The sequence below is a fragment of the Gopherus evgoodei genome, chromosome 1, assembly GCF_007399415.2.
Source record: "Gopherus evgoodei ecotype Sinaloan lineage chromosome 1, rGopEvg1_v1.p, whole genome shotgun sequence".
Taxonomy (NCBI): Eukaryota; Metazoa; Chordata; order Testudines; family Testudinidae; genus Gopherus; species Gopherus evgoodei.
The window spans coordinates 274,622,385-274,636,824 of record NC_044322.1 but is presented as its reverse complement, the minus strand read 5'-3'; the positions used below and the strand labels follow the sequence as shown (position 1 = coordinate 274,636,824).

General features: G+C 42.3%; 1 protein-coding gene across 7 annotated transcripts in view; it reads left to right on the top strand.

Annotated features, from left to right (window-relative positions):
- UBN2 (ubinuclein 2) overlaps window positions 1–14,440 on the top strand; it is a 114,162-nt gene that overhangs the window by 80,719 nt on the left and 19,003 nt on the right. Inside the window, exon 15 of one of the 7 annotated variants that reach the window (XM_030547973.1) lies at window positions 4,459–4,716. The exons of the other annotated variants lie outside the window; for them this stretch is intronic. Within the exon in view, the coding sequence (XP_030403833.1) occupies window positions 4,459–4,701 (243 nt within the window). The 3' untranslated portion in view covers window positions 4,702–4,716. Of the gene's footprint in view, window positions 1–4,458; window positions 4,717–14,440 lie in introns of those variants that run through there. 7 annotated transcript variants of the gene reach the window in all.

Here is a 14,440-nt window from a genome sequence, read left to right as displayed (position 1 = left end):
TCTTCTGGGTATTTCTTCATTCCAAAGAAGAAAGGAGGTCTTTGTCCTAATTTAGCCTTCAGGAGACTGAACAAATGCATATGTCGCCTCAGATTCAGGTTTGTAACACTTTCATTATTGTGTTTCTCCAGGCTCAAGACTGGTTCATGATACATACTTCCATGTTGCTATTCACTCAGTTTGCAGAAGTGCCAAAGATTTATGGTGGTACTCAAACATTAGTAATACAGAGTTCTACCTTTTGGACTCTCCACAAGACTGAATATTCCTCAAATGCCTGGCAGTAGTATCAGCACATCTAAGGAGGTAGGGACTTATATCTACCCGTACCTGGACAACAGGCTGAAGCGCAGGGGAAAACACCAGGATGAGGCAGACAGCCATGGAGTAAGTTGTTTATCCCTAGTCTCTCTATTAAGGCTCCTGATGAGCTATGAAAAATTGCAAATCTCACCACCATAGGCAACAGAATTCATAGGAGCACTACTTGACGTGCAGCATGAGCATACCTGCTGGAAGACAGATTCAGGTCTCTTTTACATGAGACAAGGGTGAGACCATCTATGACAATTCACACACATCTAGCACTTCTAGGACACATGCCAGTATTTACTTAATGTGATGTCACTTGCCAGACTTTACCTGTGGTCGTTACAGCACAGACTAAGAACAGTGTACTCCTTAGACAAACACTATACTTGTGGATTAGTTACAGTACATTGATCTGCTAGAACTTACTGTGAATATGAGGAATTAACTGTCCTTTTCAGCCCCTTCCTTGACAGTGACGCTTATTATGGATGCCTTAGGGACAGGTTGGGCTGACCACCAGAATCCCCTCCAAATATGAGAAGTGTAGTTCCTGAATCATCTGAAATTAAACATAGAATCATAGAATATCAGGGTTGGAAAGGATCTCAGAAGGTCATCTCGTCCAACCCCCTCCTCAAAGCCAGACCAATCCCCACAGGAATTACCTTTTGCTATGGGCCATCAGGCTAGCCAGGATTGTGTTCCTACCTGGAACTCTGTAGTGCAGATCCTGATAGACAATACATCCATGCATCACCTACCACTAGTTCTTCATCCCCCAGGGGTCAACATTTCAGATTTCTTGAGCAGAAACATGGTAACCAACCATTAGTGGTCACTGCAGAAATCCAGCCTGGACTGATATTCCAAAGGTGGAGTACCCTGATCATAGACCTGTTCACCTCAGCAGAGAACTCCAAATGTGACGCCTTTTGCTCTAGGGGGCAACATGAGTATAGGATCTCTGCCAGACACTTTTCTCTTTGAGTGGTCTCATGCTGTCCTCTGTGCCTTCCCACTGATTCCCCTGATCCCCAGGATAATATCCAAGATCAGATGGGACACAGTCACTGTCATAATAGCCCCATGCTGGCCAGGACAGTTTTGGCAATCACACCTACACTAGATGTCCAGCCAGCCTCCCATTCCTCCCCTCTTACCCAGACATAGTATCTAGGGTGTCAGATGCTGCATCTGGACCCACAGTTGCTGCACCCGACAGCTTGGATGCTGGCTACATGAGTATCACTAACAGGGAATGCTCCAGGCAGGTACAAGAGAGTCTTATGCAGAGCAGGAAGGCTTCCACAGGAAGAACCTACTCTGTGAAATGGAAACATTTTTTTTTGTTTTGTTTTGGTTTTTATTTAATATGGCCAATTTAGAACTATGTAAATCTGGTCAAGGACCCAATCCCAATGATCCTGTACTATGTGTTACTTTTGAAACAATCAGGGCAGACATTTCACTCTCTCAAAGTTCATCTACCAGCAATATCTGTGCATCTTGCACCAGTTCTGTCACATTCTGTTTTCTCTCACCCCAGAGTGTCTAGTGTCTTCAAAAGCCTTCTCCATGCCTGCCCTCCAGTTAGAGACCCATTCCTACTTGGAACCTCAGTGTGATCCTCTTGTAGCTCATGGAGCCTCCCTCCAGACCTCTATCAGAATGTTCAGTGTACCACCTTACCATCAAGATGGTCTTTCTAGTCACCATTATGTCAACATCATGTCAGCAATATTCAAGCTCTTATGGCTGGACTGCTGTGAATGTCGTATCACCACCATTTCCCTATGAAGAGAACAAACCCCAAGTTCATTCCCAAGTTTGAAGATTTCACCAGAATCAGACTATCAATCACCTTGCCAGACTTCTTTTGAAAACTTCACTCCTCTCCAGGAGAAAAATTCCATATCCTGGACACTTCCAGAGCTCTACTCTACTATCTAGATAGGACTGAGCCCTTAGCTCGCCTCCTTATCTTTGTGGCCATATCATGTATATCATATGACCCAATTGATCTCTTCTCAGCTACTTTCCAAGTTGATAACAGGTGGAAGTACACTGTGTAATCAGCTCTCCCTCTGAATGTGAAGGCTTACTCCACCAGGGCACAGGGGACCTCATCAGTCTGCTTCAGAAATGTGCCAGTTTCAGATTTGGAAGACAGCAATGTGATGTAACACACTGGCCTTCATTAAACATTACGCACTTGACATGGCAGCTAGGGCAGATGCCAAGTTCAGAAGACCCAGAATGTCTATCTTTAAATCTTTATTTGATTAACACAACTGATAGTCCTCTTAGCCATGCGGAGGAGAATACTGCTTTCCAGGCCACCTACAATGGGATCTACACTGACATATTTGAAGAGGAAAATATTGTTATTCAGCCTACATAACTGGTTCTTTGAGGTGTTGTAGTCAGTGTGGATTCCACAATTAGCCGTCCATCCCCGTTTTTCTGAGTCCTCAGCTGCACAGGCTTTGAATTGTGAGAAAACCAAAGGAGGATTGCAGCCATCCTCCTCTTTTATGCACTTGTGCAGTAGTATGAGGAGACTCCGGGTGTGTGCACAGCCCCAGCAGATGCTACTAATGAAAGGAATTCAGTCTCATGAATGAGAGGCACATGTGCAACTACAATGGGATCCACACTGACTGCAACATCTCAAAGAACTAGTTTCTATAGTGTAAGTAACATATTTATCTCGACCCCAAAGGACTGATTTAGATGCATGATCTGCCTGTCATGTGACTTTGCTAATCTTTTCCACCTGGCGAGGTTGGGGCTGGTTATGTCTCCCTTAAAATACCACTTATCTTGCTGTGGGCAGCATGAGACTGTAAATATATGTCACTCAGATTGATGTCCACCATAATAATTCAGCTTTCTTTCCAACACAGTATAGATAATGCTTACGGAGCCAGTCAGGTGTTCTCTAGTGTGATTTTGGTGGTCTGTAAGAAACCACAACTAGTACCCCATCTTGTGCTTTAGCCTTTAGGATATTGATCTGTAAGCATTCCAGATCATTTTCTTCTGAGTTGTCAGTGACTCAGAAACAGTTAAGGCCATTTTTGACCCCCCCTCCCCTTTTGCCCAGTCAGTGCTCCATAAATAGTTAATAACCATTGATTTTTTAATTTTCCATTATGTGAATCTTCCCACCAGATTTGAGCAATACCAACTAGGCTGAGCTTATGCTCATAAATGTTAAATTCTGATTTCTCTTATTACCAGATTCCTAGCATTGGTAAACATATGCAATTAAATCATTTTTTCTTCATGTCCCTGGGCTAGGGAGGAGCCTGGCTCAGTGCTCAAGTAGCACCCAACCATTCCCGGTATGGTTTGTGTTGTTGCTCCTGTGTGATGGCAGCATGGACCCAGCTCTCTAGAGTGGTTCTTAAGTTATATTTTAGTGTGTTATCAAAATTCTTCTGAGTGACAGAAGGGAAATGGTCATTTTTAATAGCTTACATCAGTTAAAACTGAATAAATTTTGTGAGACAAAGAAAACAGCCTTTTCTATCACAAGGGCTTTCTCCCTGCCAAATTTGTAAAGGCCTGATGCAAACAATGGAGGTGTTAGAACTTATTTTAAAAGTTGAAAGTTTTATAATGTAAAGCCAGGTAACCTAATACAGGGGTCACTACTAGCTCCTCTTTTAATGACTATCCCATTTAAGAAAATGTCATGTAGCTGTCTGAAAAATAATACCAACAAAAAACCAATTGCTTGCGCTCTCTGACTCAGTAGAAGCAATTAACTAACACTTATTCGTTGCATTAAACCCTTGTTGAGAATTGTGGGATTGGGTTATATGTATGAGCACATTTTTTTGCTCTGTTGGAATTGCTGTTAATACATAAAGAAACAAACAAATTAGTTAATTTCCAAGTCAAGTAAAAATATGGGATAGGAGGACAAAAATAAGATTTATTTTTGGCATTCTAAGAGAGTTGGTACCACTTACAATGGAAAATTAAAATGTAAAGTGTTTGGTGTGTTTTTCCAGAATGATAAATTCCAGAATAAAAATAAACTGTTGAAAGGCTTGTGGAAAAAGTAGCGTGCTATATAAGATTGAATTAGTGGTCCATGTATAGAGCCCTATGTGGATACACAATTTATATCCACAGAGCTGTGTGGCTTTAGGGACAATGAGAGAGACCAGGAGGGCCATGGCCAGCAATCGGGCCAGAAACTGCAGAGGCGAAAGCAGCAGCATGTCAGGCCACTGCTTGCACCCAGCCCCGCCCTCAGCCCTGCCGACTGGGATGGGCACCAGGCTCACTAACAGCTGTTCCTGGTCATGCTGGTATGTACAAGAGGCTCGCACACTCCCGGACAGGAGTCCTGTCCACACTAGTATCAGTCTTTAGAGCACCTTACTGATTAAACGTTGGCCACTGCAAAGAGCGAGAGTTTATTCTTACTGTTCATATTTGTTTCTTAGGCCTTCCCTACATTCAGAGTTTCTCCAATTTAACTTTAACAAAGCTGTGATTTTAAATGGTTTTAAACAGACGCATCTTTTAATATAGATTTAGATTTAGCCAGTTTCTAATGCCTGGGAGTACTTTTACTATTAAGTAGCCACAGCGTAAAAGCTTTTTTGAAATTCCAAAAGCTTTTTAAATTCCAAATGAACAGTCAACTGATTTTCTTTTATTCACCGTTTTCACAACACACATGAAGAATTTCTGTAGAGTGGGAAGGCATGTCATCTTTAAGGAAGCTGTGCTTGCCTGTTCCTTCATAGATGAATTTGATGTGTTTAATAATTCTTTTAAATTATTTTTTCAACCAAGTTGCCAGGTACCGAAGTAAGGATCACTGTTCTGCAACTTCTATGATGATATCTAATATCTTTCTTAATTATAGGTGCAACATTTACTATCTTCCATTCCTCAGGTACAGTTGCTCATTTGGATGAGATTGCATATTTTTGTTAACCACGTAGCCACTTCATTCTAACATGCTTTCAAAATTGGTGGATATACACAATCTGATCCTGTAGACTTCTTGTTTAATTTATCAGTGTATTCTGGTGTCTCCTCTTTTGATACTTCAGTTTCTGACAGTGCTTCATTTTTATTACTGGGAATGGGGGAGGCATCTCCCAACCATCCTCCATGCTGAAAACCGGAGAGAAATCATTATGCTTTTCTACAATGTCGTCATCTCTAATTAATAAGAAACCTAGATGGTAGATTTTTAAATAGATGTATGTCTTTTCTTCTTCTCCGTTGTCAGATGGGAATACCTACATCACACTGTCCGGGTTCTGGAAACTTCTTCCTTAAACCCTCCATATCCCCCTGCCCTTTTATTGCTTTATATCTGTTTACATTCACAACAACATTTTGGTCTTGTAGAACTCTATTTGATTGCAGGAATTGCTGTTGGGTGGTTTGAGGCATTGTCCTCTATCCCCACCCCATTCACAGATCCTTTTGGTTCATGGAAATCCCAATTTAATAAAGGCGATTGTGTGTTTGAGGTGTGTATTACTTATAAGACTTTTAAGTCCTATTGCAGACTTCCCAGGCTAATGTTTTCCACATCAAACGTCCTCTGGCCCTTACCTTTGGGTCTGTCCAAGGAGCACTCTGTGAAAATCAGAGTAGGGACAAGGGTAGCTTTGTCCTCCCCACCCTGACCATCAGGCACCAGTCCAGTCCCCAACGTACACACTCTAATTTACTCCGCAGCTAGTGGCCCTCAACAACCATAATTGTGTTGTCAGCTTTCACAATTGTATCGCAAATCTCACAGTATTAGGTATTTTACTTAAAGCTTCAGATTTTTTAAGCCAATCTCATAATTTGTATCATAGGCATAATGGAACACTAGCCATTCCCCTGTCCCAGTGTCCAGAAGAAAAATAGTGGCTCTATGCAAAGTGAGATTCCCCCTACGTTGGGGTGATGGTTAACCAGCCACAGGTTGGCCCTATCTTTAAGGGCTGTTTTGCACTGCCAGAGAGGCACAGAGTATCCCTAATGCACCAGAAGTGGAGAATCATGCCCACTGTATCCAAAATGAAGGATGATGATGTTTTATTTCCAAAGGTTTGTAGGGAGGAGGAAATGAAACCAAAGCCTGCTTTCTTTGAGTGATGGTCCCTATTATGTATCCCAATTGTAGGTGTGCATGCATGCCATGCGCTGGAGACCGTAGGTTTTCGTAGCCATGTCCATTGACCTGCTCATGTGTAACCTTATGCTCACAGCCAAGGTTATGATAAGCCATATGGGTTGACGCCTCTCCAGTTCCCTCTTACTGTCACATGGCTGGAGTTAGAACCCCTGTTCCTCTGCAATCTTAGTGTTTACACTGAGAGCTTTTATTCTACCTTTTATATAGTAGTTCTTTGTTTTTTTTTGTAGTGTAGATAGTTTTAAATAATTCTGATAGTTACTTAGTGATAGTTTTCCCTGGTTGGAGTCTGACCTTGACCACCATCTCCTCCCATGGACTATGCTTTCCAGTCCTGGGTTTAAGAACTGTTTTCTACCCTTGCTTATTCTCCATGAATGACTAGCACCAGCACTGTCTCTACTGCCTCAGGGAAGCCCATATTGCTGTTTGCTTTTCCTGCCGCAGAGCTGGGAGGTGCGATAATTTCACCTCAGAAAGCACCTCAGGGAGGAGGCCACAGCAGATGGCTGTGGACACTGCCGTGTGCTGTACTGTACTACAAACTGCGTATCCTCCTGCATCCATGTATCCACCTCCACACTGATTACTGCTCACTACTCTCCCACGATTGGACTACATACAAGGACCACGACTTGAAGAAGAAGAGACGGTTACTTAGCTGAAACTGGAGGTTTGAGATGTGTGGTCCCTATTTGTATTCCAATAACTGCCCTCCATCCCCTCTGCTGTGGACTAGTGTTATCAGCGATAAAAGGGTCACTAGAGAGACGTCAATCCACACAGCCTGTTATAACCTTGGCTGGGAGCCAAGGAGACACATGACATATGGGTCAACAGACACTGCTACAAAAATCCTCCAGCGCATGGCCTGCACATACATTCATGACTGGAATATGAATAGGGACCACACATCTCGAAGAACTTCCAGTTACAGGTAAGTAACCTCCTCTTATTCATTAACTCATCCAGCCAGCATGAACTTGCAGCACTTACAAACTAGCTAACAAGCCAACTGTTCAAGTCTGCTTTGAAAGTGTGAACAAAGAAATCCTTTTAAACGAACTGCCGTTGTGTACCCATGGTATTGATCAGAGAGCTTTGAGAAAATTTGTTGTGTTTTAACGTCACATCCGTAGAACCTAAAGCAGCAGTTTATTTGAAGTTTTTTAAGATGCACTAAGATCCTTCTCCCAGCTTTCAAACTAGCTTTATTTTTTCTGCTTAGTCACCCTCTTGCAAGCTTGAAACTGACATTTTCCCTTATTGTTCTCAGTGATTTATTCTGATGTATGCGTTCTGGTTGTAGTGTAACACTTGGGAGTGCTGAGTCTGTATGGGTTTTTTTGCTTAGTTTTACCGTATGGCTTTTAACCCTTCCATCTGATGCTGTAATCTCCTCAGATGTAAACCAAAGTGGTCGTATCTGATCAGAATTTGCATTAGAAACTTCCAAAGAGGAGACCCAGCAATTCATTTTTGGGAGACTGTGTGATCTAGTGGATAAAACACTTAAACTGGGATATGGAAGACCTGTGTTCCATATCCAGTTCTGCCATTAGATCTGATACCTCCTTTTGTAAATTGCTTTGAGATCTACAGATGAAAAGCATTTATATAAGAGCAAAATGCACTTATTTTTTATTAAAGAATACCCAGGCTTCTGTAAATAAGATATTCATGATTTAGTGAATGATATTCTTCCCACTGAGCTGTTAGTGAACCAGTAACACAGTATCCTGTTGTAAGGTGCTGGGTTTCTGTCAAAATGTCATCTTTAGAATGAGATGTAAAATAGAATGCTTGACCACTCATCGCTATTAAAGATTCCATGCTACTTTTGGAAGCATAGGGACAATAGCTCTGGTTATTTGGCCAAATTCCAATTAGGGTAATTACATTCTGCCTACCTAAACCAAAAATTAGTCCTACAGTTACACCTAGAAAGATTCTTTACTTTCTGTTAAACAGCTGCAGCATTTTACAACATATGACTTGTGGGGATGGGTATATCTGCTATCTGTCAAGCAGCGATACACTTTTTAAAGCATGCTGTTTATTGCACCATATACAACATCGTATAACTCCAACTAATCAAAGCGTGTATTATGTATGTGTACAGCATGTACATGAAGTATTAAAGGCTTCAGTTCTCTGACAAATGCACTTTTGTTAAAGTACAATGCAAGTAAAAATGCACATGAAGCAGACAGGAGCTTGATTATTAAGGTTTTCTCTACAGATCAACAGAAAGAATATGAACTTGTGGTTCCTGGAAGAATAGGTATTTCATACTTAATGCTTTCTCCATTAAGCTATTACCTGCTGAAGGCTGTAAGTTTTATTTCTATGGAATGTCTTTTCCAATTAATGGAACATCCAGCCACATTGCATAACTACATTGGCTTGATTTTTTTACCCTAAAATGTAAAATTGTAAGTTATGATCATTTGAATGTCAGTATAGTTACTGCAACCTTCTCTCCAGCTTGTCAGACTTGGATATCTTCCTGTTCCAGTTAATCTAAAATGCAGTTTCCTTTTCCTGACCCTGTCTCTTGCTTCTCAGATTTCTGCATTTTCCTGCTATAGTTCCTGCTGTTTTCCTGTATGAAGTTCAAGCTTCTCTTCACCTTTTATGGTTCTCAATAATTTCACCCTGGTCATTTTTTTTGCCTTCATCTCCTTCCACTACCTTCTTTGCTGCTTTCTGCACCACCTGATAGGTCTGAAATACCCTTCCCATTAATAAACAATAATTTCCCTTCAACTTCTGTATCAATAAAGTACTAAAGCCAAAATATATTCTATGAAATGTTTGAGCTTTGCGTAGTCAAGCCTTAACTGTGTTTCCTCCCCTGTCTTGTTTTCACTTGTGCATTTAGTTGATGAGCCCTTCGGGTAGAGGCATGTTATGTTTGGCAGTGACCCATTTACAGCAATATTTAAAGGATGAACACAACTAGGTTTCAGAATAATAATGTGGATCACATTTTGCTGTGGTGGTGGTTCAATTTGTCTAGTTTCAGGACAGAATTGCCGTTCACATTGGAAAGGTTTTCTTCACAATGAGGGAAGCTAGTAACTTGTTTTAAATGAAAGTTTATAATTCCCACCCCCATGCCTCCCACCCACCCCCAAAAAAACCCACTCAGCAATGAGTGATACCAGAAAGTTGACAGTGGTTCATGTGTAGTAAGATGAGGCCCTGAAACATAAACTCTTACCACAGGCCCAGTATGAGGCCTAAGGCCTGAACTACAGTAATGGTCAAGACTTTGCTAACATAAAGCAAAGTTAAGCCGTGAACCAGAGGCAGGCCCTGCTCACAGAAGCTGGCAAGGAAAGGGCTGATGGTGGAAAAAGAGACATACCAAAAAGGTTCTGGACACCAGATATCAGAACATTCGCATACTTGTGCATTCCACACAGATAACAAGGAACAAGCTCACCCATCCCAATGACAGGGTAATATGATGGATAGAGTTGTTTTGTTCAAACCAACGTGTACAAGGTGAGAAGTGGCACCTTACTTTGTAGTAGGGTTGTACCTTGCTATGTAGAGGGGTTGCATCTCAATACATCAGGAGCGATGTGTAACTTGTTTGTACCTGTGTATAAGAATGCACCCCTGACTGGATATCTTTGTCTGGCCTAGGGGGCAGTGGAAGGTCCCACCACAGACTGAGCCAGTCCATTGTCAAGGAGCACATATGTACTAGCTAGCAGCACCTTGGATATTTAATCTGGGGAGCTAGAGACTGTTTCTCTCTTCGACAGTAAACCTGGCCCGGGTGCCTTCGTACCTTACTAGAGTGTGTGGTAATTGGGGGTTCTCTCGGGGTCTGCTGTGTCAGCTATCTGCACAAAGCCGGGGCAGCACACACAGAGAACACACACACAGCCAACTGATAGCAAAGTTTCAAAGAACTAGCCACAATGACTTCAAGATCTTTCTTGAGTGTTGACAACTAATTTAGATCCCATCATGTTGTATGTTTAGTTGGAATTGTTTTCCAGTGTGCATTATTTTGCATTTATCAGCACTGAATTTCATCTGCCATGTTTTTGCCCAGTCACCCAGTTTAGTGAGATCCCTTTGTAACTCTTTGCAGTCTGCTTTGGATTTAACTATCTTGAGAAAGTATTCAATATGTTTATCAATGATCTGGAAGAAAACTTCATTGTTGATAAAGTTTGTAAATGACACTAAAATCAGTGGAGTAGTAAATAATGGGGACACGTTAGTTCTTTAGAGCAATGTGGATTGCATGGTAAGCTGGGCTCACTCAAACATGTGTTTACAGCTAAATCCATGCAGGAACAAAGAATATAGGTCACACTTATAGAATGGGAAAATGTATTTTGGGCAACTGTGACTTCAGGGTCATGGTGGATAACCAACTGAATGTGAGCTCACAATGCAATGCAGCTACTTAAAAAGCAAAGGCAATCCTTGGCTGTATACGCAGGGGAATATTGAGTAGAGTAGGAAGAGCTGTCTGGCATTAGTGAGACCGTTACTGGAGTACTGTGTTCAGTTCCGTGTCCATGCTTTAAAAAAGACAAATTGGAAATGTTTCAGAAAAGAGCTACAAGAACAATTCAAGGTCTGTTTTATGGTGGGTCATTAATGATCAATCTATTTAGCTTATCCAAGAGATGGTTGGATCCAGATAACTTGATCATTGTCTAGCTATCTTCCTGGGGAGAAGATTTTTGACAGTCAAAGGCTTTTTAATCTAGCAGACAAGGCATAAAAAGATCAAATGGCTGGAAGCTGTAGGTTGACAAATTCAGATTTTAAGTGAGGCACAAATTTTTAAGTAAGTAATTAGCCATTGGTCATTTCTCTGTTGCTTGAAGTAACTAAATCAAGATAGAATATCATTCTGAAAGATGCTGTGGCTGAACCAGAAGTTATAGGTTTGATGCAGGAATCGGTTGGTGAAATGTTATGGCCTGTGTTGTGCAGGCTGTCGGCACAGATCAAAAAATATGGTCTTTATGACCATAAAATCTATGGCAATGGTGGTGTTGGCACCTAGCAGCCATGTTTTAAAAGTACTTTTTCTTTGAGTTGTTTCTCATGTGCCTTCCGTCTTAGGCTACGTCTACACTACAGCATAAAATCGAAATAACTAAAACCGGTTTTATAAAACCGATATTATAAAATCGATTTTATGCATCCACACTAGGGCACATTAATTTGGTGGTGTGCGTCCATGGTCCGAGGCTAGCGTCGATTTCTGGAGCGGTGCACTGTGGGTAGCTACTGTAAAATGATGAGGCCAATAACTTCGATTTCCGTCCACACTAACCCTAAATCGATATAGTAATATCGATTTTAGCGTTACTCCTCTCGTTGGGGAGGAGTACAAAATCGATTTTAAGAGCCCTTAAAATCGATTTAAAGTGTGTTGTAGTGTGGACGGGTACAGCGTTAAATTGATTTAACGCTGTTTAAATCGATTTAACTGCGTAGTGTGGACCAGGCCTTAGGTGTGTGTGTATGTGCAGGATCTGAAGTCGCAACAGATCTGGAATTTCATTGCTGGAAAGTTTTCTCTTAATGGTATCCATTGGGCCACTCTAGTGCCCTCTGGAGCTGCATGCTTATGCGCTGGTATAAGGGGTGCTGCTGGCCCTGCACCCTCGCAGTTTCTTCTTACCACCCCTGGTGGTCATTGGAACAATCCTTCTTACTTCAGAAAGGCTTCTTCCTAGTGGTTTTCAGACTTTTCCTACATTTGTGGTTGTCATAGTGTAGCGTATATAGTTTCAAGCAGTTTTAATGTATGTATTTAGCGTGAATGGTTAGTTCTTATTGTGGAGGGACTTCTTAGCTCCAGGGGCTGGGCCTGCCCCAATCCCCAGGCTTCAAGCCTTGTGCCTCTTGTGGCAAGCCTATGTCCGTGAGTGACTTGCACTCCAGCTGCTTAAAGTGCCTGGGCAACACTCGCGTGAAGCACAGATACCAGATCTGTTGGGACTTCAGATCCTGCACCAAGAAAGAGGGGGACATCAGATTGAAGGCTATCTTCATGGAAGCTGCCCTCAGACCTGTCTGAAAGCCAAGCTGCTCTGATTTGGCGCCGAGTACTTCCACGTCAGTGTGAAGTGCTCCCCCAGCACTGAGGTCTTCCCATCACCTTTCTCCATCTCCAGTGCTGAGGAAGAAGCATAAGAAGCAGCATACTGAGAGGGTGCTCGTTGGTGCAGAAGAGAGGCAAGTGGCGAGAACAGAGATTAGTGAGACCCCATGCTGGGCCACTCTTCTACCCCCCGGACCAACACTGAGGGCATTGAGCCTGGTGCAGGACCCTCTGTAGACACAAGGAAGCCACCATGGTGCTAACAGACTGATGGTACCATCGACCCCAGAGGCTTTTCAGGCGGCTAGGGACCTTCTCTCTCTTTCGGTTCCACCAACCCCAGTAGGGCACCTGCCAGCTCCAGTGTCTGGAAGCAGGAGGGAACAGGGTGCATCAAGCACCTTCCTGGCACTGGGTCCCCCAGCACTATCTAGGAGCAAGCCCTACCTGATCCCAGCATCCCTATTTCTGGCATGCCACCAGTCCCCAGACCTCTGGCACCATATGGAGGCAGAAGTGGGTACCACGCCAACATTGTTGCCGAGAGAAGAATCCTCTTTGGAGTCCAAAAGGAACCTTATGTACTGTGGCAAGCCCACCATCTGTACACAGCCTGCTCTCCACCAAGCTTCAGTGCTAATCATTCAAAGCTGAAGCTAGTCCAAAATAATGGCAGCCTGATTATTAAGTGGAGATAGCTTGTCCTGGTGCTGCTTCATGAGCTGCTGTTGGGTTTTGACCATTTAATGCTGTAAATGACTTGGGTCTGAGTTACCAGAGGTCACCTCTTTCATTGTGCCTTGCAGCTATAGGTGAGATCAAAGGCACTTGAGCTGGAACTCTCTCTGTATATGTCTTCAGTCCTGGAATGTTCTTCCCTGACCTTTACTCTGCCACAGCCTGGATTTGTTTACTTTTGAATGTGCTGGAAAGCTCGTCTCCATTTCTCAGACATTTCACAAGAAAACAGTTGGAAGAGATTAATCATAAAGTTTAAGGTCAGAAGGGATCACCAGATGATCTAGCCTGACCACCTATATATCACAGGCCATCAGCACTCACACACTAAAGCCAACAACCAAAATTAGACCAAGTATTACAGCCCACAGGAGACTGTGCCAGAGGCAGAGAATAGGAGGGACTGAGGTACACCAATGCCTAAGGCCTGTACAATGGCAGGGAATTATCATATGACTTCTGTGTCTTTGCAGAACTGGTGATTTATAATGAGCTGGACAGTTGCTGGTATTTAGATGGCAGGCTAATTAATGCAATTTAGAGGGTATTGAAACCTGAATATTCTTGGCTCTTCTTGCTTCCAACCTGGAGATGAAATTAACACAAATGTAATTTGGATATCAAATGATTATGCAGAGATTATATTTTCTCTGAGCAAGATTTTTTTTTTCCTGCCTGCCTTCTGAAATTCTCATTGGTGTGATTATGGCCACTTATTTGCAGTGCCATGTATCTCTTGAAATTGAGCCATTTTATAATAGAGTTGTGGCTTTCAGGACTCCTTATTGTAAGCATCTTGTTATGAAATCAAAAAGCTGCCAGTGTACTCAATGTTTTCAAAGTATATGTTTTGAAGGGGAAGAGGTTCCATGCCTCCAAAAATTTCAGAGCTACTCTTATTAAATTAAAAATAATGCAAAAAATCAATGGGAAATTTCTTCTTTAGAGCTCTGATTACTCTCCTCATGTACAACCAACAAAGAAATAGTGTTATGCCTAGACTGAAGGCAATCACATGAGGTGACCAGATATCCCGATTTTATAGGTACAGTCCTGATTTGGGGGGCTTTCTTATATAGGCACCTATTACCCCCCGCCTCATTCTGATTTTTCACACTTGCCCTCTG